General features: G+C 38.5%; 1 protein-coding gene and 1 non-coding gene across 2 annotated transcripts in view; both read left to right on the top strand.

Moving 5' to 3' along the window:
- Positions 1–25,878, top strand: part of PCNX2 (pecanex 2) — a 150,398-nt gene that overhangs the window by 48,804 nt on the left and 75,716 nt on the right. The window contains exons 15-20 of the mRNA XM_052670834.1: positions 3,196–3,306; positions 4,640–4,731; positions 15,498–15,607; positions 17,162–17,258; positions 23,313–23,405; positions 23,901–24,051. Coding sequence (XP_052526794.1) covers positions 3,196–3,306; positions 4,640–4,731; positions 15,498–15,607; positions 17,162–17,258; positions 23,313–23,405; positions 23,901–24,051 — 654 coding nt within the window. The remainder of the gene's footprint in view (positions 1–3,195; positions 3,307–4,639; positions 4,732–15,497; positions 15,608–17,161; positions 17,259–23,312; positions 23,406–23,900; positions 24,052–25,878) is intronic.
- LOC128090182 (U1 spliceosomal RNA) lies at positions 5,433–5,595 on the top strand. The gene has a single exon (XR_008210827.1). It is a non-coding gene; the product is annotated as a U1 spliceosomal RNA (small nuclear RNA).

Here is a 25,878-nt window from a genome sequence, read left to right as displayed (position 1 = left end):
TTGTATTTAATCATAATTTATTGTAGTAGTCAGAATTAGTATGTTGAGAAATCAATGAATTTTGGCTGTACACCACAGAACACAGAGAAAATGAGAAGTTTTCTGTTTCAGGTGTTCACTGCGGTAAGGAGGTAGTGATGAAAATCATAGACAGGACTAATCAAAGAGCTGGTGTAATGATGCATAGCATACATTGATCTATGATCTTGAGACGTGGTTATAAAAGGAACTCAGCGTAAATTTATTAAATGTGTGACAGGTCTGGTTCTTTTGAAGACATCTATTTAGGACCTGATTCTATTTTATTTTAAATTGGTGATGAAACTGCTATTGGTTTATGTTAGTTGGGGGATCATGCCTTTAGTTCAGTCTAACTTTGGCTTTCATCTTTAATTTCTTTCTTGACTTTTTTAGTAGATACGCAGTGCAAGTAAGGTCACAGACAGAACCAGTCTTAGTCAAAAGTGCTGTAGGTATGGTCGGTGGCAAAAATCATTGTGTGCTAAATGCATGGTAGATTGTTATGATGAAACTACTTGAGCATTGGAGAGAGGAGTGAAATCGGTAGGTGGAAATCTCATAAGAGTAAATATCAGGTGATGGCAGAATTTGATGGTAACAAGTCCTCTGCCCACTGTTTCCAGCACTGACTGAGCTTCTGACAGGGGAAGAAAGTCTGTGTGAGTTTTCTTAGCTGCATTCAGGAGGGGAAAATGGAACAAAGACCCAATCCTATTTCTCCAAAAAAAAAAAAAAAAAAAAAAAAAAAAAAAAAAAAAAAAAAAAGCATTTATTTTTCTGTGGCAGTGTGTATTATCACACAGAAAATTGACTGGTACTCAGATACATCTTTTTAATAAGGCCATTTCTTTTAAAACTTATGAGATATTTGCAGTGATGTTGACAATGAGTTCTGCGTTTCTGTAAGTCAAAACTTGTGCCTTCCCTCTTGCACTTGTCTGGTTGCAGCTCCACTGCAGGAAACCTCCAAACTGCAGTGTTAAATGCCAGTGACTCACATAAGCATCACTTAGTGGTCCAGCATTTGAAGGTGTTCTGTGTGGAAATGTGTGCTGTTTAAATGTTCTTTCCAGAAATCATAATGCAATTCCAACTGATTAATCAGCTCCTTTTGTTTGCTTCCCATAAGGGAAAGTACTGCACTGAAATTCAATCCTCTTGTAAGTGACAACTGTTTATTTCACACTCTGGTGTGCTCCTTTACTCAGGAGGAGATAAACAAAGCTGCCTTAGCTACAGGAGTCGTTAGGGTTATTCAAGGTATTATCAGAGAGAGAATGAGATGAGGACATTGTTGTAGTCAACCAACTTTTGTCTCCTTGTTGATTCATCATTTATTTTGGAATGTTGACAGTACAGTGTCTCTTTCTTACCCTCCTCCACCTGCTCTTACCTTTTATGAGGTTGCTACAGCAAAGGCAGTAATTTAGACTGTAAGTTACAGAATATTAGAATATCTCAAGTTGGAATGGACCCACAAAGATCATGGAGCCCAGTTCTTGGCTCCCTACAGAACCATCTGAAATCCAAACCTTATGTCTGAGAGCGATGTCCAAACACAGCTTGAACTCCGGCACTTGGAGCCGTGCCCACAGCCCCGTGCAGCCCGTTCCGTGCCCACCGCCCTGTGGTGCAGCACCTGTCCCCAGCCCCACAGCCCCTCCCCTGCCGCAGCTCCATGCCGTTCCCTCGGGCCCTGCCGCTGTCACACAGAGCAGAGCTCAGCGCTGCCCCTCCGCTCCCTGTGAGGAGCTGCAGCCGCCATCGGGCCTCCCCTCAGCTCCTCTGCTCTGCACTGAGCACACCCAGGGGACTCCTAATTCCAATCCAGACCCTGATTCACCATCTTTGTTACCCAGTAGTCAGACGAGTTGTCAGTTCTGCAATTCCTTTGCCTGATGGACTAGCTTCCAGCACTGAAGGACATTTGATCCCATGGAGAGTCCATATGACCTATTGGGGAGTTTGATGCTTTGAGTAGTATTTGCTTGGCTTGGTGTGGATTGGTGGAATACCTAAAAGATGAGCAGAATAGTAAAGAAAGAGAAGATTAATAATGTTATTAATTAATGCATGTAAGAGAGAGAGAAGGCAAGTTTCTCATGTTCTCATGTATGCAAAATACGTTTAATTGCTTTCAGTGGCAGGAAGTCATGATAAAGGGTGCACTGGAAGTGTAAGTACACTTATGTGAGCCCTGTCTATGTTTAACACTCAAGTATGTCATTTCTTCTCCCGTGTTTGACTTTCTCAGCAAGATTTACAATATTAGATACTAGTAATGTGTAATAGAATGAATTTAGTAACTGTCAGACTAAACTTATTATATTGTTCTATTTTAGCACAAAATGCATTAGTAAGAGGAGCTAGAAATAAAATGTGAAATTAGCATTCAACAAAGAACACAAATCCTATTGTTGCCTTCTTAAAATTTGGCTCGAGAAGGAAGGAGAATGAATTATACTAATGATTTGTTTAATTTGCTTTTTGTGAGAATGAATGAGAGGAAATTGCAGCCTTCCTAGCATGTAAACTAACAAATACGGAGTTGTTTACGAGGAAGAGTGACTGGCACATCTTTGTCCTTCAGGATGCAGAGCATTTGGGTACTAGTATGATAAATCAGTAAGTTGATTAATCATGCACATGTATCCTTCAGTGTTGATGGTGCCAGTTCAGTGTGCTTTAAAAGAGTGTGCTTTGCTAAACAACTGTGCTTAGCATTTTCTAAGGTGGAGCTAGGAGAAGTGGAGGAGTGGCTGGAGATGAACAGAACCTAAGACCAGCAGCACAGATGCTCAAATTGTGACTCCTGCCTTTCCTTGACTGTAAGGCAGCCATTTGAGTAAGCTGTTCTATACAGGAAAAAAATGCTATGTAAAGATGACAGACAGGGTTTAACAGTTTCTTTCTTTTTTTGGTATTGTTCTTTTATTGCTATCCAAAATAAATCTTAAATTTAACCTCTGAGTTACTTGCTACTTATAAAGTAGAACAGTTCATTTTGTTTACGCAAGTATAATAATTGTAGCTAAGGGTTAAATAAAGTATCCTTACTAGAGCAATGCTCAGAATTTATTGTAATATATTATTGCAGGATTATGCCTGTTTCTGTGTTCTCTATTTACTATGATGTATGACTGTGTTCTAATATGCATTTTCTGTTTTCATTAGTGTTTTTGTATTGCTTTCCTGCAATTTCCCTTCTTGGTCTTTTCCCTCAAATCAACACCTTCTGTATATATCTTTTGGAACAAATAGACATCTTGCTTTTTGGTGGTTCTGGTAAGTAGTATGTTGAGCCTGAGCTATCACTTTCTGAGTGTGTCACCTTTGATTAAAGTGTATTATTCTGTTTTTTAAAGCACAGTGCATCTTACTGTTCAAACAGTGAATGGTATTCACTTAGCAATGAGATGGATACTAAACTAGTCAGACCTCCTTGACCAGTTTTCCTTTTCCTTTTTTTCTTTTGAAAAGTTGTATTCAAATTGAGCAATAAGCTGTAGAGGATAGCTGACATGAAAGAGCTGTTTTCTGACAAGTCCAATATAAAACAACAACAAAAAAACAAAGATAAACCAGCTCATTGTTCCTTGTCCCATACTTCATCCAATGATCCAGAAGACAGATAATGTCAGGATATGCAGACTGGATTCCTTTTGGATGAAACTTTAAAGAAAGATATACTGTAAGGGTGCACCTAATGCACTCCGAACACTAATGAGCTTATCTGTGGGAACATACATGAAATGCAGTAAAGCATCTCAAAATGCATGTCACAGATTTAACATCCTCCGCACTTTTCATTTAGACCCACACTTATTGCACTGTTCTACTTGCTACTGTAGTAACAGCCTTCAGTGAATGGTAAAAATTTATACCAATGATAAGGGTGTTTTTCACTTCTTACTTCATAAACACCAAAGCAGACCTTGAGGAAATGTTGCATAAAGTCCCCATCCCATCAATAATCATTCTAGCGTATGCTGAAAACTAATGAAAGCATTATTTAGCAGCCCGTGTGTCTCTGCTGTGGAAACTGCTGAACTCCTAATTCTGACAGCATTTCCTGCCATGGTTCTGGAAGTTCTCAAAGTAGTAGTGTAGTAGTAGTAGTGAGAGATGAAATGGTGTTCTTTTCTCTCCCTTTAAGTTCATTCCTACATATGTCAATCATAGCTGACCAAGCAAATTGGGATGCTTTGGGCTGATAGCAGAACCTGCCTATGTCCCAAGAACAGAGAGAATGAGGAAAATTCCACACGGAGCTTGACTAGAAAATTTTCAGATTGTTAACTTCATTTCTCCTCTTGCAGCATCATGAGTCATATATAATATTTTTGGCAAAGCTATGTTCGGCACAAAGAATAATAGTGTGGGAGCTCAGATCCATGGAAAAATCATAGAATACAGTGTTGTTAAGCTTTTGGTTTTAGCTGTACACAGTTCTGTGAGCTGATTTGGGTCACTGAAGTTGTTCTCTCAACAAACAGCTTTGTAATATACTAAATGAATTTGTACACCCGTTGTGATGTAAGAGCTGTTTTTGTGGTTTTTTTGAACATACATATTCATTTATGAAGAAAGTAATTAACATGTGATGTTTGCATTTCAGCTGCTTCTGGATTAGTGTCTGCACTCTACAGCATTTCCCGAAGCTTCGTGGTTCTGACTGTCCTGTATGCATTTTGTTTCAGTGCAGTGAAGGTAAGTTGAAACACTAAAAAAATCAGTATTTCAGTCTAAAACTTCCTGTTGCTTAACTTCGTGTCACCTGGGAGATCAAGACTGTTTGCTGCTACGCTGTTGTTATTTGTCAAGATAAGCTTTACAAGCCATGTGTTAGGTTCTGCCTGTTAGCTGCACTGAAATACTTGAAACTGCAGTAGAAATACTAAGATAAATGTAAGATAAATGTTTGTTCATGACTGCTTGCTTCTTTGCATAGATCATTATGAAAGGATCCTTTGTATTTCCATGATGAAGTCTAACATAAACCCTTATGCTTAAATGATATAACTCCTGTGAAAACCAGGCTAAATTTGACTCAAATTCCTGGTAAGGTTTGTATTTTCCCAGGAGGGGGAAAAAATTTTTTGTTGCTTTGTAACAGTATACCTGGAGGTGCTGAAGCTCTGAGCATCACTTTGGATTTGCACACTGCTGTTTGCTGATATTTCTGTGCACTGGAAAAGTTTGTACATGGATTTTTTTAGGACATAAAAACCCATTAAGGAGTATGCTTTACTGTTGCTGTTATCAGTAGGTGACCTGTTTGTTCTGTGCAATGAGCCACCAGCCACATAACTGTGCAGCCTTGTTGCTGCCAAGTCAAACAGGCACTGAGTCAGTCCCAAATCTCCTTCTCCTCCATTTTTGGTGTGTAGGATTTACTGTGGAACATCATTGTACTTACCTGGCAGGGGAGACACTATGATCAGGGAGGTGGTTTTCCCAGGACGAGGCTCATCCCCTGCTCTCCAGTGTGCTGGTCCCTGTAATTTCCCCAAATATGGGAAACTCAGCTGCATAATTTGTGATGGTGGGGGACTGTGTTTGTGCTAAACTACCTGAAAGGAGGTTGTAGCAAGATGGGGGTTGGCCTCTTATCTTATGTGACTAGTGATAGGTCTAGAGGAAGTGGCCTCAAGTTGTGCCAGGGGAGATTCAGGTTGGGTACTAGGAAAACATTTTTTCTCTGAAAAATGGTTAGATGCTGGGACAGGCAGCCAAGGAGGTGATTAAGCCCCTGTCCCTGAAGGTGTTCCAGAAACTTTTCAGTGTTGCACTGAGGGGTGTGGTTTAGTGAAGAAATATTGCTGGTAGGTGGATGGTTGGACTGGATGATCTTGAAGGTCTTTTGCAACCTTAGTGATTCTATGATTTTGGACAAGTCTTTGCAGACGAAGTTCAAAGTCAGAAAGTGAGTGTAATGCATGCAAGTTTTGTACATGCCTTTCTTTGGCTATTTTGAAGAGAAAATAGAGAATAATAAGAAATCTTATGTTCTGCTTGGGCAGACCGGTGGATCACCTAACACAATATGGGGTAGCACATCAGTAGCATAGGAACTTCAGGTTAGGACTTCATGACCATTTTTTGTTGCTCATTCCCATACTATTCAGCCACTGTCCACAATTATTGGCTTAGATCTCTTGGAGACTGCATCTCTGCAGATTTTATTCAGTCAGCATTGTCCTTGAGTTTGCCTAATGTTCTGAATGTGCTTATACTGCATGCCTCCACAGTGACAACTAATTCCAGATCTTCACTGAGTTCAGTGTGAAGAAAAGCTTGTTTCATCATGTCTTCCCTATTGCTTGTATTGCAGTATTGGTGGAATAACAGGTTGACATTCACTCTATCTGCTGCCTTGGCAATTTTGTAGTCCTTGGTTGTACCCACCTCAGCCATATCATCTTTTAGTTGAAGATACCCAGTCTTTCTAGTATCTCTGTGAAGCAGTTACTCTTTTTCATGGAAAATAACTGTTAGTTGCTCTACACTACACCTGCCCTTAGTGTGTATCTCTCCTGCAATTTTTACTTTTCAAAACAAAAGGTAACATTGAACTTCTGGCTGTCTTCAAGTCTGCTGTAAAATTCCCGGTGAACACGGGTGAGACCACAGTTTCATCCTAGATTTGTTGTAAAATGTATCTTTTGAGGGGTAGTCTTTTAACATTGTTTCATGACAGGCTAGATGCTGTCAGTGCTTGTGCAGGAGTGCACCAGGATGTGCAGTGATTTGCAAGCTGTTTTTAACATCTTGCAGGGGTATGCCAGAGGATACTATGTGATGCTACACATCTGTAGCACAGTGGTACTATCAGATCTTTGAGGGATTTCTTTAAGAAAGACAAACGTTTCAGAATTGGCTTTTAACAATTTTTATTTAAAATTTTGAATAGGGACCTTAAATCAAAGACAGTCAATTACAATGTTTTAATTATCTATCACAGATGAGCAGAGCAGGCTGTGCTTGTGTTTTTAACCATTCCCAATAGTAAGGTAAAATGTGTTAAGCCACCATTTTATCTTGCCCCTGGGTGGTTTGAGTCCATGCATAATAATTTATGGCAATTCAGCTGCTGAATAGTGGTGCATTAACACACTAGTAAGTGTCTTTGAGCATGTTGATGTACTCCCAGGGAATCTTGGTCACCAGATTCACATAGTATATCAGTTACACTGGTTTGACCTTGCCCAACTGTGTGGTGCTAGAAAGCCTAACTACTTCTCTTGTGCAGTGTCCTAAAGTAGCTGGTATTCCTGCAACATTCTTCCAAATGTGTTGATGATTCAGAAAGGGGCAGATAGGATGTAGAGGGTCGCTTCCATAAGGACGGAAGGAGTGAGGAAAAATCCACAAGGTGAGACAGGAAGGAGGAGAGAGAAACAGTGAGGAAAAAGAGAGACTGCTGTATGGAAGGAAGAAATTGACTTGAACAACTATCTGACAGGCAAATAAAAACCTGTGAAAACAATCATTTTTCCTCTATGCTTGGCAGAGGACAGTTTGCTAGTTGGGGGCAGGGAAGCTGTGTGATGGATACTTTAAAAAAAAAAAAAAAAAAAAAAAGGTTTTGTATACAGTGTTAAAGAAAAGCCTCTTAAAATATTCTGTGGACTATTTCTCAGTGTAATAGTTGAAATTACAACATGCAGGTGGCTTTGTAGATAAGCAATCTCCTCATGGATTAGACTTCAAACTGCTTAGAAATACGCTACCATGAAGTTGTAGAGTGCTATGAAAGATTTACAAGATATCTGCTGTAAATTACCAATATTAAGTGCAGACTTTCTGTTCATACAGAAATTACAGTTAATTTGAATTTTTATGGCACTATTATTGTGGAGACAGTTCTGAGAAGGTTAATTTAAAGCATGTAAAGATGATTCCACTTGATTCAGCTCATAATCTCAGTCCACTGGGGTGCTTGCAATCTCGTGGTTTTTTCTGCTAGAAAAGTGCACTTGTATTACCCTTCTGTGTTCTTCAGTCAAGTCTAGAGCTTTTTGTCTTTTGGACTTATAACATTTCAAGAAAATGATTCTGTCAGATTTATTCTTTCATCAGTGGAGGATAAGTAAGATCAGAGGGGTCTGATCCTGAATAGCGACAACTGTGAAAGATGATCTAATACCTGTGTAAGAAACTAGAACTGTTCTGATATATAATGGGCTACAACTTGTCATCCTAATCAAATCAAGATGGATTTTTGATGCATTAGAAATCACAGATTCTAGCTCAAAAGTAGGCAAGTCCTATAGTCTGCCGCACTGAGATGTTTTCACGAAGATAATAAGTATGTAGTTGTCTTTACAATAGGAAGGGTATCCCTTTCATTCTTTAGCTTTACAGCTATTTTATAATTTTCCTTTTTACTTTCTTTATTCTTAGTTTTTTGAAAAAAGATGAAAGCCAAATTTCCAGTAGTTTATGGATGTCAAAAATCTTTGCAATCAAAAAGATTCAGGGCAGGAAAACATGGCAGAAATCCTGTATCAGAAGAGGGTCTGAGTTGCAGAGCTTATTACTTGGCTGAAATGTAGCATTCTTGAATGTAAGCACTTGTTTATTGGCAGAATATCGTATAGCTCAGCAGGTGTAACGAGCAGAGTTCCATTTCCTGAAATAAATTGCAGAGCAGAATGGATCTGTCTAAGTGGTTGTGTGCTTGTTACTGGTAAACGATTGCTCACATCAAATGCTCAGGCTGAGGGCTCATTCCAGCAGTATCAGACTTGAGCCTTTCCTTCCTGAAATGCTTCTTGTGTTCCAGTTATGGTCTTCCATGGTGAAACAGCCTAGCCTAATTTCTCTGTGTACACTAGTTATTCTAAAAGGAAAGATAGTATTTCTTTAGAAGATCATTAGAATAATAGTTTGTTCTATGGTTTTCTTTTGTTATTAGAAGAAATAAACAATGTTTAATCTAGGTCTGTGTTTTTAGGTGAGATTTTTCTTGCTCGTTTTTAGAACCTCAAACTATACATACATATTCTAAATATCAGGAATTAATGGCAAAATTTTGTTGCAACTATTTTAGAGGATTGAATTCACATTAACTAATTCTTTGCTCTATAACTCTCATTTCAGAAGGAAAAAAATCAAGGAGAATTGAGCAATTGTTCTGAAGTATGTCCCCAGAATGGTGCAAGTACTCAAGTTAACTTTCTACAATCTAAAATGAGTTCTGATCTGGGGTGAATAGCCCTGGTGCTGAAATCCTGCACCTTATGCAGGCCTATTTTGTTGTTGTATTGTTTTGTACAAAACAAACTGAGATGCTCTGTGGAAAGAGTAGCTTTGTTGTATAAACCTATCATGAACTTAATTGTTACTGATTTTGTTTCAATGAGTTGACTGAGGAAGCTTATCATGTAGTATTCTTGTAAGTTAATCCTATGATCTGCAGACAAAATTTGATTTGCCCAAAGAGTTAATGAGGCCATGCTCCTCTTTTTTAATGACCTTCCAGCTCCTTTGCTATCCCATAACCAGAAGTGTTTCTCTGTAGTGGCTAAAATGCACATACCATCTAAACAGTGATGGATGATCCCTAATCTCGTGTTAGTAGTGAATGGGATGTTGGATCATATGGCAGGCTGCTTAAATGTCCATCGTGTATCTTAATTGGAATCATATGATGAGAGTAAAAGAGGAGAAAGGCCAAGGTTATTCACAGTATTTCCTAGCAGCTACTCCAGAAAACCCTGAAACAAGAAAAAAATGGCTGTAATCCCAGGTTTCCATCTGTCTATTTGAAATCTTGAGGACTTTTCTACCCATCAAGGGAGGATGCTATTTGTTACAGAGGTTGGTTGAAGGCACCTGTTGTGAGAGGAGCACATTTTCAAGTCTTGGCTGTGTGTTTTGTTGTAGCTGGTGAGCAGAAGTTCCATCGGCGTTAACTTGGAGTCACTGCATATATTTTTGTTATGCAGCTGTGTTCTCCCAGTCATGCAGAGGTGATTTGGCTACAGCTTTCAGGTGCTACAAAACATCTTTTCAGACATCTTCTGACATGACACAACCATGTCATGAGTAGTACAACACCACCTGCTTATGCAGCCTTGCATGTAATACTGCATGCTCTGACCTTGATTTCAGATGAGAAAGAAGAACCTTTGTTTCTTAAGTCCAGAGACCTGAACTTTTCCTGGTTTCTTTGAGATAGTTTTCATCTCTCAAGCCTGTGTTTAATGGTATCATTACCCCTTATTCAAGTTATTTCCAGGTTGGTCTGAAAACTTTCACTTATGTTCACTTGATTAAAAAGCTCTAAATTCTGGATATAGTTGGATCACTTCTTTTTGTCATTTCTTGAGTTGTCACATCTAATAGAACTGCTTTTTCAGTTTTCTGCTTTTTTGTAGCTATTGGGTGTTGAGTTTACTTTAGAATTATCTATGTCCACTTTAGTCTGGCTTTATTTCTGATCTCAGTTTCAGTCCTGTAATCTTGTACAGAAATTGGCAGCTCTAATAGCTACCTTACTTTTGATACATGAAAGGGTTATCTCTTTTTCCTGGAGGAGATACTTTTCTATTCAGATATTATGTTCACCAGACTGAAGACACAAGAACTTCTGGGCTTCCTATTTCACTTGAGTAGAATAGTTAATGAGCTGATTTTTGTCTCCTGTTTCATCTGTTTTGGGTTTCTTTTGAATATTTAATGGATGTTTAAATATCATATATGCCTTCCTATTTTTTCCACATACATTGTCTGGAATCCTTCTATCTTGATATCTGTCTTTAGCATTCCAGTGCATCAGTATGTTGCAGTGGAGCGGAAGAGCACATTCTCAAAGCTCAAATCAGTCTGCCCTTCTCTTTTGCCTTCTGTTTCAATCTGTTGGTTTGGATTTGAAGTTCATCCAGAGCTAGTTAATTGTTCATTTGTGCTCCAACTTTCTATTTAGTTATTTATCTATCAACTGCTTAAGGAACTTGGGGATTATTTTTACTCAGCCTGTGAAAATTCTATATATTGGACCTAGGTCCAAAAAATTAAACTGATAAGAATGCGTTTAAATGTGGCATAGCTGCCTCCCTTTAGTGCAAGTTATTTAGTTTTTATTTTTCCATTGCTTTATACCTGAAGAAAGTGTTTGCTGCTAATTTATTTATCGTTTCTGTGGACAGTTACTGAAAATCCTATGAGTATTCCAAACCATTCTTAGCTCACAATTGATGTAGTTTGGCTTGTTGCTTAACGAGTTCTAAACTCATTAATCACTATAACAATGCTTCTTGATTCCTGTTTTCAACGATGTAGGCTTCATCTGTGTACTAATAATTTAGAAATATTTGTCTTTGGGTTTTATAATGGGAAAGAATTGCAAGCATACATCTCCCTTGGTCTGCTAAGACCATCCAGAACTATTTCTAAACAGCTCTTAATGGACCCTTGTATATACACAGAATTCCCAGATGCGTAAGTGACCAAAAAATAGAAACATAGGATTATTAGACAGCTTTGTTTCTTCTTGATAAAATACTTCCAGCGCTGCTGGAGGTTTTGAAGTCAAGGCTCATCAATTTTATGTATTTTACAATTTAAAGACCCTTGAGGTTCAAGCAAGAGCTATTAGGAACGTTAATTTTGGAGAGAATTGTCAGATAACACGCTTTTCAGTGAGTGATGTTTGCAGCTGTAGTCAGACTTGCACTTCAGTCATAACTCCAGTAGTTATGCTCTTAGATTTGTGTGTATATTATGAACTCATTGTCCAGATATAATAGAATAAGAACACGTCTGCAGAATCTTATATGGCCCAAGTTTACTTTTATGTCATTGTATAGGAATTTAGAAATCTGCAATTCTTGTTTGGGGATAAATTCACCATTCTGTGCAACATGAGTATTAATGCTCCCTGCATGATGTTGCCTGTCTTATTCTCTAGCCTAGGAATCACAGTCACAGATTGGGACACTGCTGAGTAAGGTGACATGCACACAAGCATACCCCCAGATCAGTTCCATCCCTAAGGATTTTAAATTTCTTCAGTGAAAATACAGCTATAAATAAGCAGTCAGAAGTGCAAATAAAGAGAACTTTGATTAGAAGTTGGTAGTTTATTGCTTACCAAGGTTTTGTAGTCTTACATGAATGTAAAGTTTTGTATTCTGTGTGTGATGGGCAGATGAAGCTAGTGGGCATCTCTCTCTGGAACTTGTATCTAGCAAGTGTATCACAAAGGCCATGAATAATTGAGCTTTCCTGGTCAATGTGTTCAATGGAAACAGGGTATCCATGGTAACAAAGCTGTCTTACAGTTAACCATGCAGAGCATGTCAGTGTTACCATTTTCTTATAAGTCTGGGAGTGGGATGTTATTCCCTTTTACGATTTCATTCAAATAGCATTTTCTAAGTTCTGAAATAAAATAACATTTCTTGGAATTTACCACCACACATGAGGAACAGCTGATTTTCATCAGCTGCCTCGCATACTCTGATACAAGTAATAGGGTAGATCCATAATGAAACTAGGTAGTGGAAGGAAAGAGAGAGGAAAAGAAATACAAGATTAGTTAAATAACGATGAAATGATGTGATGGTGTAAAATTAGAAGGTCTGTGTACTTTTTGAAGAAAAACTGGAGTTTTTCCACTATATTTAAAAGACAATCACCATGCAAAATACCTTCACCGTTTCTTCCTTGAATTAGCAGAAGTGAAGGATACTAATGCTGTATCAAGACTGTGAGTTAAGAGGACTATTCTTTTTTGTTGCTGTAGTTTAAAAGCAACGAAAATCAACAGAATGCATGCACACACAAAAAATAACAACCCACAGCCACAAAGAAAGTAAGTAAAGAACAACCAAAATCAAGAATTCTACTTACCACTGCTTCAGCTGTTTTCAAAGCACTCTCTCTGGAGTACAACACATGATTTGTTTTAGTGTATCTTTGAAAGACAAAAGTTTGCTACATGCTTTTTTTTTTTTTTTTTTTTTTTTTTAAGAGAAGAAGCAAAAAAGGATAAATAATGTAGGACAGAAAGCTACTATCAACACTCTTCAAAAAAATATGCTTTACTTTCTACCCCAACCAGTGGTAAAAGACTTGTAACTTCAAAGACACCTTTATCTTCCTGCTCAGTGGATTGTTCTGGGATTAGACAGTTCTGCAGTTGAAGTGGAACACCACCCCCAGTCACTTTATCTGTTTTAACTCACCACTTTTATCCTTAACCCTATAAGGCAATTTCACTTGTTTTAAAAATGACTACATGAGTGTCTGCATCAAAGTCAAAAGTGTATGTGAAAGTACTATGTGTCACCTCGTCCAAATGAGACAGAGTAGGCAGTCAAACTCACTTTCTAGGATGACAGATAATGCCAGCTTCCTAGACTAAAACCTGTCATTTCTGTTTTCCTACTGTGAAGAATCATTGTCCAATTATCGACTATATTGTTTTTTCATCCTTTTTTAATTTAAAACTCTACCAGGCATTGTTAGTGGGGGAGGAAGTGACAAAATGGAACAGGGATGCTAGAGAAATTATGCCTTTGTGCATTTTTATTTATTTATTTTTTTTTGAAAGCGTTGTTTAGTATTATCCCCCAAAACCCTCTTTCCCAGCCATATAGTGAATATTGATCCTGTCTGTCTTTCTAGCTGAGAGCTCAGTTTTCAGGGGTCAATTAAAAGGCACTTTGAAAGGGGAGCACAGGCTAGCCCAGGACAGAAGCTGTTCATAGAATGCAGTAAATGTGAAAGTAGAGTTCTTGAGCAATTACTGGGACCTGGGGAAGTGGCCATTTGACATGGTGCTGGGGAAGGCTCTGGAGCAGATCATCCTGAGTGCCATCACACAGCATGTACAGGACAGTCAAGTGACAAGGTTCACTTGTCACAGCGTGGGTTTCTGAAAGGCAGGTCCTGCTTAACTAACCTGGTTTTCTTCTATGTCACAGTGCCCTGCTTTTTCGATGAGGGAAAGGCTGTGGATGTAGTCAACCTAGACTTTAGTAAAGCTTTTGATAGTTTTCCACTGGTTTTCTTTCTTGGAAAAACTGGTTGTTTGTGGCTTGGATGGGCATATGCTGCACTGGATAAAAAAAAAAACTGGCAGGTTGGTGGGTCCCAAAGAGTTGTGATGAATGGAGTTAAATTCAGCTGGAGGCAAATCACAAGTGGTGTCCCCCAGGGCTCAGTATTGGGGCCAATTCTCTTTAACATCTTCATCAGCGATCTGAACAAAGAGATCATGTGCACCTTCAGTAAGTTTGCAGATGTCTGTACGTCAGATGGGTGTATTGATAGGAAGGCTTTACAGAGGGGTTTGGACCGGCTGGACTGGTGGGCTGAAGCTGCCTGTATGACATTCAGTAAGGCTATGTGGTGGGTTTAGCACTTGGGTCCCAACTGAGGGAAGAGAGGTTGGACAGCTGCCTGGCAGAAAAGGATCCAGGGGTACTGGATACAGAATAGGCTACAATTCTGGCATTTACAAAAAAATTTGGCTTCAGTAACTTTTCTGCAATGTCTTGAAGAATATTAATTTCTGACCTGAGACGAAGTATGGGAAAAATTAGACCAAATTGTACCTCGTCCAAAACCTGGGAATGACCAAATGAAAAATAGAATTGAATAGTGAGGTTTAACTTGGTTAGAAGAGAAATGGCTATGGGTCTCTATGGGTCTGACCCACATTTGTGTCCTCCAAAGCAAAAATTTGTATCGTTTTACAGCTAGGATTTACAATGTTTAAGACTCTAATTTGTGGCTGAGGATTCCACAGATGAGGCACTGGTCATATTAATTGTTCATTAAGCTTTCTATTCCTCCACTTACTATCTCTAGCCAATTTTAGCTGCTTAAGTCACCCAGAGGTAATTTCTCATCTTGATTATGCCCAGTGTGCTAATGAGCGTTTGAATTGCTCTCTTTTACCCCTGCTTACGGACAGTGGCTAGTGCTCTCACTCTCTATGATGTTACATAGCTTGCAGGGCCTAGATATATTATACATGACAGCAGAAAGATATAGGAATCAGGTGCCAAAACTGTACCCCAGCTTGGTGATGCTGGCTTTTGTTACAAGCAATCTGGCCACAGGTCAAGGAAATGTATCAGTTTACAGTTTAAACAAGTACTCTGCGCATAATTTCACTTGTCTCATTTGTAAATAAATTCACTTATGTTTCATTTTAACGAAAAGCTGCCTTTAGAGTTTAAACAGGAAAACTTGTTTTTCACATGGTTTCTAAGCTAATTGCTGGTAATGTGGGAATTACAATAATATTATCACAAAACGTGATAATATTGTAATAACTTAGTCTTTTTCACTATAATGGACTTTGACGTGATAAGGAATTGTAAAATCTTGATTGATAGCATAGAGATCTAGATGCTGTGCATTTAATGTTACAGCACAGCTTTGCCTACTTTTAAAAGAAAAACAGTACTGCATTCCTAACTTGTAAATGCTCTGCTTTCTGTTCCCATGTCCAGGAACCCTGGGATGCACAGCACATTCCAGCGTTGTTTTCTGCTTTCTGTGGTCTGCTAGTTGCACTTTCTTATCACCTCAGCAGACAAAGCAGTGACCCATCTGTACTGATGTAAGTTGCCTGCAATTTTATTTATGGATTTCCTTGTATAGCACACAGATTTTGGTTTCCTCAGAGTAATATCTGGGTTTCAGAGCTGTTGGGGAATTGTCTTCCAAAAGTAGAGTGGTTAAGTGGAAATTCCTTGGTAAATTCTGATTGCATGGTTGGTGTTAGTCTTGTAAGTAAATGAAGTGCTGCAGCCAGATCAGCAGTATGGCTGGTTTTCTTTATGCAACACTTCCAAATCCTCTGGGGCAGATTCCACCCTCTGGGAAATGGCATGCTTGCCACATTGGAGAATGATGATTTGGTTGAGATGACTTGCAGTCTACTGATGTGTTGGTGACGCCTTGGCAAAGAAGAAGGACTTGTAATGTGTGGGGAAGTGGCTTTGAGATTATCTCTTCCCTTTTTTGCTCTGACGTGCTCTGCTAAAGGCAGCTAAAGAGAGTTTATGTGTATTAGGAGCTGATGCTGAGAACAAGGAAGATCCAGGGAAGAAGTTCTTCAGATAATGTGAGAGTGGGCTGTATGCAGATCCATAGCTTTGGAGCAGTAGTCATGAGCTTTCCTGGGTGGAGCTGTGTTATCTTCTGGGAGGCTGTGATGGTGTACAAGTAGCTGGGCGTTAACTTGTATGGTGTGGAATTAAGCAACAAATGGGCTTCATGTTGCCATTATCACCTTGTCATCTGGGATTCTGTTTCACAGACATCTTGGTCTTTCCTAGCATGATGCAGGGAGACTATTTAGCTTTGGTCTAGAATACACACAGTTAAATTGCAAATCAGCGTGGAAGTGTGAGCTCTTTAAATTTTGGAATCATTTAAATAATTGTACTTTTTTTCCCCCCACTCTCCTGGAAAGACAGGCCAACTCTTTAACTTCCTTACTAATGTAAAAACTTGTCTTACCTTAAAAAGCTTGCTATAAAGAAGGCATCTTATATTGTTAAAACTATTTCATCTTTTAACTTTAGTTCCTGATGCTTAATCAAATCCTCAGCAGTTGAAATTATTGTTAAATTTCTTGTTTAAGTTTTAAAAATATCATCAAATATCTTTATGCAACTGTGAGGAAAATGTGTAGTCCTTGTAAGTTTTAGGGCAACTCTGAATTTGAAGGAAGTTAAGATGATTGGAAATGGTGTTTAAGAGATGACTTGTGACATCGAGATGGAGAAAGTAGCACATCAGTCTTGAACTGGGTTTCATAAAGAGCTCCCTTAATTGGTTTCGGCTTACCTGAATTAATAAGGGGCATGAACACAAGAGTACCCTCTTAACTCATTCCTCTAATTGACCGAGGCACATTAATTGGACTGTTCTGGTTGTTGAGGCCCCTTGATATTGTGAAGAGGAAGGAAGTTTTACTCTGATCAAAGGTTGAGCTGGTTTGTATCATCTCCAGCTATGCAGTGATAAGGTAGCTACTACATACATGATGAAGGAAAACTGAGGCGGTTCTTCCTCCTCTGCCTGTTTCTTTGCTCTCCTCACTTCATATGTATTATATCTGTTAGACATGTTCAGAAGTATCCTAACCACATGTGTTTTTAAACAGGTCCCTAATTCAATGCAAATATGTCCCTCACTTTCTGCGTCAACAATTTGAAGATTCATCAACAGATCCACTCCCAGAAAAAATGAGAGAATCAGTGGTAAGACTTTTTATTTATTTATCTTCTGTGCAAAACTCTGTCACATCCAATTTTCCCACTGAAGGACCATTTAGATATTTAGTAATTTAAACATTTAAATTAATTATATGGGACAGATATATATCCTGTTCTTTTAAATCCACAGATATAAACTGTGGGAAATAATTCTAGATTTCTCTTAGGAGAGACCAGAACAGAGGGAGAACTGGTATCCAGGAGAAGCTGCTCTCAGAGAGTACATGTGGGAAGATTATCAAGTTTCTGAAAGTACTAGGGAGTGTTGGAGATTTCCTGCAGTTGTGAACTGTCATGCTTCCAGTTACCAGACAGCAATTCCTTCTGATTACATACCTAATGCCTGCTTTTAGCCTTTGCAACAGAGGCGATCATTCCTGTAGTCCTGAATGTTTGCAGAAGCAAGAAGTGTTCAGAGTGTCTGGGAGACAAGCTGTGATTTTATTTTTTTATTTTTTTATTTTTTGACCTTCAGACATGATCTGAGAGTCAACAGTGCTCAGTGGTACAGGTCGCTAGTGTGGTAGCTGGCCTGGCCTCTGGGTATCTCTTAAAAAGGGATGTATTTCTCTTGCACATATTGTATTCACTGGACATTTTATAACGTGTTACATAGTCTAAGCTAAGCATGTGAGGTGATTCCACACAGTTTCCTACTTCTCATTGCTTAGCTGCTGCATAGATTATTTCCTACACTGTATGATGTTACTTTAAACTGCTTACTCTAAGAAGGCCCACACAAGATTGATATGTCGGTTCCTGTCGTCTGCATTGAGCTATAGCTTCTTATAAACTATACTGTTTGTACCAGCACCACATTTCCAATACAAATATAACAGAGAAAGTAAACGAGTATTTATGTTAAAATTTTGCTGTATTTTGCCACGTTGTCAGTCCTTTCTTGTACAGTGTGTTGCAGATGTAACTGAAAGTTTCTCATTCTCTGGTATTTATATTGCACTTGTAGTACCCATCTTGGAGCAGGATAGAGTGATTTCATCTGCTCTGCAGATGGAATCTTGCCAAAGGAATGAAGCAGTTAATGCAGCTGTCCTTGTAACTGGCTGCATTTCACAGTGCAAAGGGAAACCTTAAGCAACACTTCAATATTTTGAGAGGAAAAAAGCACTGAGAGAATGAACAAAATCTCATCTAAGATCCTGACTGTAATTTGAAAATGGAGTCATGAAAATGCAGACTCTATGCCTATTTTTGTGTCAGTAATGTGCATAGTGGTCTGATGTCATATACCAACAGAGTTACCATGTGTTTCAACTGCATTTGGGCAGATCTGATGGATCTGGGAACACAGAACCACAGGGATGACTGCTGTGGGACTGGTCAGGCATAGGATTTCATTTCTTTGTCCTGTTTCCTGACTCCCATATATTGCTAGTGGTTCTTTTTTTATTATTGTTTGATTGATTTTGTTTATTGGTAGGTCTTTTTGTTTGTTTGTTTTGGTAAGTGGGATTTCCAACACCTTTTTCTCTCAAGGCTTTATTTGGTTTTGGGGAGTTGGCACTGTTTAACACCCTATGCTGCTGCTTCTAGAACAGAGGCTGTTTACCTTTGATGTTGCTGAAACTTCCTAGTTCTTTGCATTACTCTTTTTCTGTGCTGGTTTCCTTCAATCTGTATAAAAGCTGTAAGCAAATTTATTTGCTCAGTGTTGATTAGTAGTGCTAGTTCTTGCTCAATGAGAGATCTCTTGAAGAATGAGAGCACTTTCTGACTAATGCAGGCTCTTTGTCTAGTTCCTGTGTTAACTGGTACACTTAAACCAGTTTGCCACAGGACTCTCACTGCTATCTCACAGTGCAGCGCTAATACAGCAAGTAGGGAAGAACTGAAGCACTGAAAAGTGCATGTGCCTCAAGTTTGAGGAACGCAATCAAGCCACAATCTCTGCTGACCAACCTTGCAATAAAAACCACGTGTAGATTGTAAGACTCAACTGACTTTTAAAAGCAGTGTCAGAGGACATGAAAATGCCACACAGCAGAACAGCCCTGCTCTGGTCTATATGCATGTGTATGGTGTGCATAACGTGACACTGAAATAAGACCCTTTTGAAACAGAAATGCTGAGATATACAAAATTAATTCACACCATTAAACAGCTGAAGGCAGCAAATTAGATTGATATTGAAAATTAATCTATTGTATTCTCTATTGGCTTGATATTAACGTGAGCAGTAATAAATGCATCATCTCTAATGTTTAGTTCCATGACCTTTACTATTTTCCTTTGCTTGAATAACTGTGTAAGATTTGCCAGCTTTGGAAACCAGAATTATGAAACAGCTGTGAAGGATAATTGACCATTCAGCTTTGAGAATGGAGCTTCCTACCCTTACAATTAATTTCTGTCGGCATCCACATGGCTGATTGCTAGATTAACCAGTGGCTTGAAGGTATTAATGCGTTAAATTCAAACCCAGGTTCCTTCCTGGTCTTTAATGCAAACATATGCATAACTAGTAAAAGGATTTGTACAAAGCTCCAAAAGCGTAATTGAAAATAATTTTTAAACAAATGAATCCTGCTGCAACATGTAAAATCTCTGAGGCATGAGATGTAATATTGTTGGGTTGGGTTTTTTCTTTTTTCTCTCAAGTGTAAAATGGAGGAAAAAACCCATCTGTTTTCACCCCAACTATAACACTCTGGTAATGGCTATTTCTCTTTGCAGAGATACTAACTGTGATCAGAGGTTAACTTTTCTATGTTGGACCAATTAAAATAAAGGACTTAAGCATAGTGTTGTAGAGTCGTTCAGCAGTCAAGTCATAAGCGTCTGTGGTTGGGAATGGAATCTGAAGTTCTGCTTTAGACAGCTGGAGGACAGAATTGTGTCTAAGATAGGCATTTGCATAGTAGCAGCTAGGAAGATAAAGGGGTGCCAAGAGCAGGAGAGGGTCCTACTTCCTGTCCATGAAGACAGCAGGATGATGTCTTAACTCATTTTGAGTTTCACAGAATTCAATCTCCTTCTGAAAATGTATTGTGGTTCTCTTCAGGTGAGCTGAATAAACCTCATTCTTACGATACACAGTCATGCTGCTGTCAGCTCTTCAAGCAGCTCACAGAGAGGTGCAAACTGAGTTCAGTTTTATATGAGATGACTGTTTTGCAACCCTGCAGAGAAAGCAGCCTTGGAATAAGAGCCAGAACATGTCTGTGCTTCCTGCTCTGCCTTCCTTTGGCTCACCGCTCTACCAGTAGAGTCACGTTCCTTCTTGTGTTTTTCTGAGTCTTTAGGCACTTCCTCTTCCTACTGAAGGCAAGTGGAAGCCACAAGACCCATCTCTACAGCAACCTGTAGATGAATGCCCAGGGCATCCTGTTGGAAGGTAGCTTTGAATTCCCTTCAGGCAGAGAACAACTGCTCAGGGTCAGCCATTTCTTGTGGGTCTTGGCCATTATGCCCTCACACAAAACAAAGTTACTCCTGCCCGGCTTTGTTTTAGAAAGAAAAAGAACTAAACTGTGAGAAGCTTGAATAATGTCTGCCACATCAAAAAGGATCTCCTGCCTCCTGCGGGGACTATTGTGAAAGTCAGCAGCTGAAGCAGTTCTGTTCGAGGGCAAGGGGGTAAGCCTAGCCATAAATAAAACTTTAGCCACACTAGGTACTGTCAAAGTTGGAACACAACTATCAAATTTGGATTCAAATAGCTGAATAGTGAGTGTTACTCTGAAAACGAAGGCCTTTTCCTGCATCTGATTCTTAATGTGTCAAAAGCAGTGCAAGCACAGTAGGAAGAACACTTGAAAAGGCAAAGATGGGAAAAATGGGAAATAGCAGTCCTGTGTAATACAGTTTTTGTAGTACATTTTACTTGTTGATAACCTGGTCTGAGTACAGAATGGGAAGCAAGGGTGTCTTTCCTCCTTCCTCCAGTATCCATTGTTATCACTACTTCTGACTTTGACTAAATCTTTATTTGATACAGTTCTTAAAATGGCAGCTTCTTCAGTCACCTGATTACAAAAAACACACAGCTGTCACTGTAATAGGAATCCTTTTTGGTTGTGAAGGGAAGCTTGAAAATATGGTTTGTTTAATTGTTTTTATAAGCTTGTTTTAAGTGATTGAGTAGTTGGATTCAGCTGTGCAGAAAAATGGTATTTAATGAGGACTTTTCATAACAGATCTCCGCAAAAGGGCTGAAGCACAGGGCTACGTAAACAGGGCACTGCTCAGCTTTCTCAGATAATGAATTTTGCAGTAAAATGCTGTTGCTTTAAGTTGACTTTGTATGAAATAGCTTTAAAAAGATTGGAAAAATTTAAAAAGTATCTCCATTTTATGAGTTGGTAATAAATCCTGTATCTATCTTTATTGGGATTTTATCCATGATTTTTTAGTACTGCTTCTCTCTTGTGAGAGAAGGTCTAAGCCAGTTTGAGAGAACCTGTGGGAATATGTAGGGATGAAGGGTTTTTTCAGTGAAGACCTTTTCTGTAAGCTCCCTGGCGTGATTTTCCTCATCCATACGATGTCCAAGAAGAATGGGACAAGGACAGCGGGACTGTGTCTTGTGAGGATGATTGGGGAGAGTCCAACAGAACTCTGCCTCCGCATTTATGGTCCTTGCTGAGTACAGTGCCATATGAAGAGAGCGTAGCTTGAGGAGTGCAGGGAGTGCTGCTCTTTTGGAAGGATGTTTTTCTGAGCAACCTGAGAAAAGAAAGGACAACTTAATAAAGCTCAAAAATTCAGCTAAATGGGATTAGAGTTTCACGGGACAAAGCAAAAGTACTTCTTGAGCCTGAAGGCTTTTTAGTCCTGCTGAATTTCAAAGGCCTGCTGCAGTAAGTGGAAGTGCTGATGCTGGTGACCTTTTAATAAGAAGCATCTTGTAACAGAGTGACAGGCAGCCTAAATATAGTGGTTGCTACCAGCTTGTCTGGTAATTTTACAAATGCGTCTGTTGTTCACTTCTGCTTTCTTATCCCTTATTCTTAGGTTTGCTATCCCATCAATATTTTATGGTTGTTTTTTTTTCTTTCTTTTCTCTGATCAGATAAAGGAAAATTACCTAGATTGCAGCACTAGGAAACTGGATGAATTTCAAATTCTAACAAAGTGTTTTATTCTGCATAGTGTTTCTAGATGGTTTTGAATTTTAGCATAAATCATTTTTTAAACCAAGATCTATAAGTGATTATATATGCATGTGATGAGTTAGCACTAATATTGGCTGTTGAAGTTGAATATCCCATTCACAAACCTAGGAGAAGATTTTCACCTACTCAGGCAGATATTTGAGTGACCTCTGAAGTACAATTCAGAAGATCACAGAGCTCGAAAGCTATCTTGTTTATTTGTTTACTGAGAAAGACATTTTAATCACAAGAAAAGTGGTCTAGAAAGATCATGATATTTTTCTAATCTTTTAAAACAAAATTACTACTACCCTACTTATAAAGCTTTATATAAAGGCACACTTGTCCTTGTGTTATCATTGAGTGATAGCAGAAAAATGGCCTTGTCTGAAACCCATAAAATCTTGCTGAAATTTGATTTCTGATACAGAAAATCAGAGAATGGGACATGTCACTTTAGAACATAATAAATGTATTAGCTTGTGTGTTTGAAGGCATTACAGAAAAGCATGAGTCATTCCAATAATGCAAGCAAATCTAAAGAAATTGTAACGCTTGCAGATAGGTAATGGAACCAGAATTTTTATTTCCAAAAATAAAAATGCCATAATGTGAAAGAGTTATTTTCCTTAAATAGAATTAGGCTCAGTGTGAAAATTGTATTGCTTTCATTTATCTAGTGTTAAAACCAAATTTAAAGATACAATTTAAAGTTAGTCACGATGAAGATAAACATGGTTTCTTGACACGGCCAGCGTATGAAGAAATAATTTCACAAAGCAGAGTGGAGAGAACACTTTTGTATCGGGGAGTGATGATTAGCCTTACCACAAGACAGTCTGCAAGTAATTTAGAAGAGAGTAATTTACTTTATCTAGGTAAAATGGTATTGGTGTGCTAATTTGGTATAAAATAATTTTCACAGAAAGAAGTTTTGAAATCGGATCTCATTGTCTGCACAGCAGCAGCTGTTCTGTCATTTGCTGTGAGTGCCAGCACTGTGTTTCTATCATTAAGGGTATGTGTCCTTTTTCTTTTTCTAAGGTATTATCTCTTATGTAAAATCACAGAATATGTTAGCTGGAAGATAGTGGGGAAAGGGAAGTTTGAGAAAATGTATTTACTGGCTGTGATAAGTTAATGCTTTTTGACGTGCAGTGTGAATTAGAATGTGGATATTTGCATCAGGCAAAATATTACTTACTTGGTGTCTATTTCCCTAAGCCTTTGCACATATGCACCTCTTCTATGATATGCAACCTGAGAGACAGAGTGGATAAATCCAATCATTTGCATTTTCTCCTCTATTTAGGAGGAAAAATGGTGAATTGTCTCTGCAAAATTTATATTTCTAAATACATACGCCTGTGAAATGAATTTGAATGGGGGGGGGGGGGGTGGAAGAACATTAATTGGGTAGAAATCTCATTATAAGGACATGTTTTAAAACAAACAAAAAGTTATTTGCAAATTATAACCATGTGTTTGTTTTTTTTTTCCTCATTTGGCCTAGCCATTTCTCAGCATTGTCCTGTTTGCTTTAGCATGGACTGTGGGATTTGTAACACATTACATACTTCCTCAGCTTCGCAAGCATCACCCCTGGCTGTGGATCTCCCACCCCATACTTAAAAGCAAAGAACACCAGCAACGGGAAGTGAGAGGTTTGTAATGAAATCTTATCTAAACAATGGATGTCGTGGCTTGCAGCCTGTCTTGATTTAAAAACAAAAATCCAGAAAGAACAAAGCAGAGGGAATAATTTGTTTTCTGTTTGATAAGATGTTACATGAGTGTTTTTTTTCTCAGGGCTAAACAGTTCCTGCTCTCAGCCTCAGGTTGTGTGTCAAATAGTAAGGTGTCTTAATCTTCTTAGTTGCCTTAAGTAGGCTTTCATGAACCACCATCTGATCTGCTTTCTACTTTTGCATTACAATACTGTTATTTGCTGTGTTGCTTGATGTGTTGGCATTTTAAGTGGTTTCTTCTTGTTGTCACAGAATTATGTATTATTTGAACAGTATGGATGATGCAACCTAGTTTTAATTTTTATTGTAATGCTATTAGAAGAACAGTAAAATTGGAAGAAATTGTGAAGATTTGTTACTGGTAACTGTTCTTTCTGGCTTTAACAGGTAGTGCCACGATGCGTAGGAGTTATCTGTTAATATTTTAGAATGCTGGGGCCTGATTTCCTATTCTTGATAGTGTTGTTTCCACAAGCAGCTAGCACACTTTGAGAAGGATGGCATTTTTTTCCCCTTGGCTCTCATCTTTTATTTGCTACCAGCCTAAAGCCTGCTTGTCATTTCTTGATGGATCCTCTGCCTTAATCATTCTCAGTATATGTTTCTGAGGTGTTTGAAGGCAATGTTGTGAGAACACAATCTGCTGAGAGACTTTAGTCTGTTCTCCAGCTGAGCAACAAAAGAGTTCAGATCGCTAAGCAAAACCATGCATTAAGAATTTAAATCATCTTTAAAAAAAAATCACGTCTTTCAAAACAATTACTTTCCAAACAAGGCTTGGGTATGAAAAACTACCCAAGAAACTTTACTGAGGGTTGCTTTTTAACTTCTACTGCAATGCATGAAGGAAAGTGTAGTAGAAATATGGAACTTTTAAAGATCATTACCAACTGAAAACATTGTTCAGGGCGTTCTCTCACTGATCGTCAGTAATTTTGATGAGTGTCCAAATTTCACTATTTTTTACATCAATTTAATAATAAAAAGACTAATGTGGGATTTCTTTGCTTTGTCCTGATTAAATCTGTCTTCATTTGTCAGGAAACATTTTCTTAAATGCAATGATTCAGCTTTTGAAAAGGTTGAAGGTAGAGTTCTGCTAGACTGATCTCCACAGACAAGTTTTCTTCTGCTTTGAGATCAGCTACCCACGCTACCCGCTGCAGGCAGCAGGATATTTTGCTTCCTTTGCAGTTCTGATTTTACATGTGATCTAATTCCTTACTTTGAGTTTTAAGAACGATTGTGATGTTCACGTGTGTGAAGAAAACAGAGTTTTATATACATTATAAGCTGTTTTTTTTCTCCAGTCTCTTGGACTTCTGTAGAGGCTTTTTATTATGTTCTCAGATGAGACAGGCTGAGTAAAAGGTTGGGTAATCCCTTTGATAGATATGTCTGACAGACTATCTTCTTTCTTTCACTCTGTAAGAAAAATGTAGGAGCAGAGTTTAAAGGTTCTCTATGTGTATAGAAGGAGAAGCTTGGAAAAAGACAGTATCCTCTAGTTGTCAGGCATGGACAGTAATGAGACAAACACATCGAACAAGGGATTTTTTAGGAGCTTTGACTGCATAGAATTTCATTTTCAACTTCCTCATTTTTGACAAGTGCAGACCTATGGTAAAGATGAATGATTGCTAGCACTTAGATGAGCAGCTGGTAATGACAATTCCGTAAGTTTATTCTAGGTTTGTTTCATAGACTTCAGATGAGCCATTTAGACTTTCAGGCCCTCCACAG

This window comes from Tympanuchus pallidicinctus, unplaced genomic scaffold, assembly GCF_026119805.1.
Source record: "Tympanuchus pallidicinctus isolate F22 unplaced genomic scaffold, pur_lepc_1.0 scaffold1, whole genome shotgun sequence".
Lineage (NCBI taxonomy): Eukaryota > Metazoa > Chordata > Aves > Galliformes > Phasianidae > Tympanuchus > Tympanuchus pallidicinctus.
This window is presented reverse-complemented; position numbering and strand designations above follow the sequence as displayed.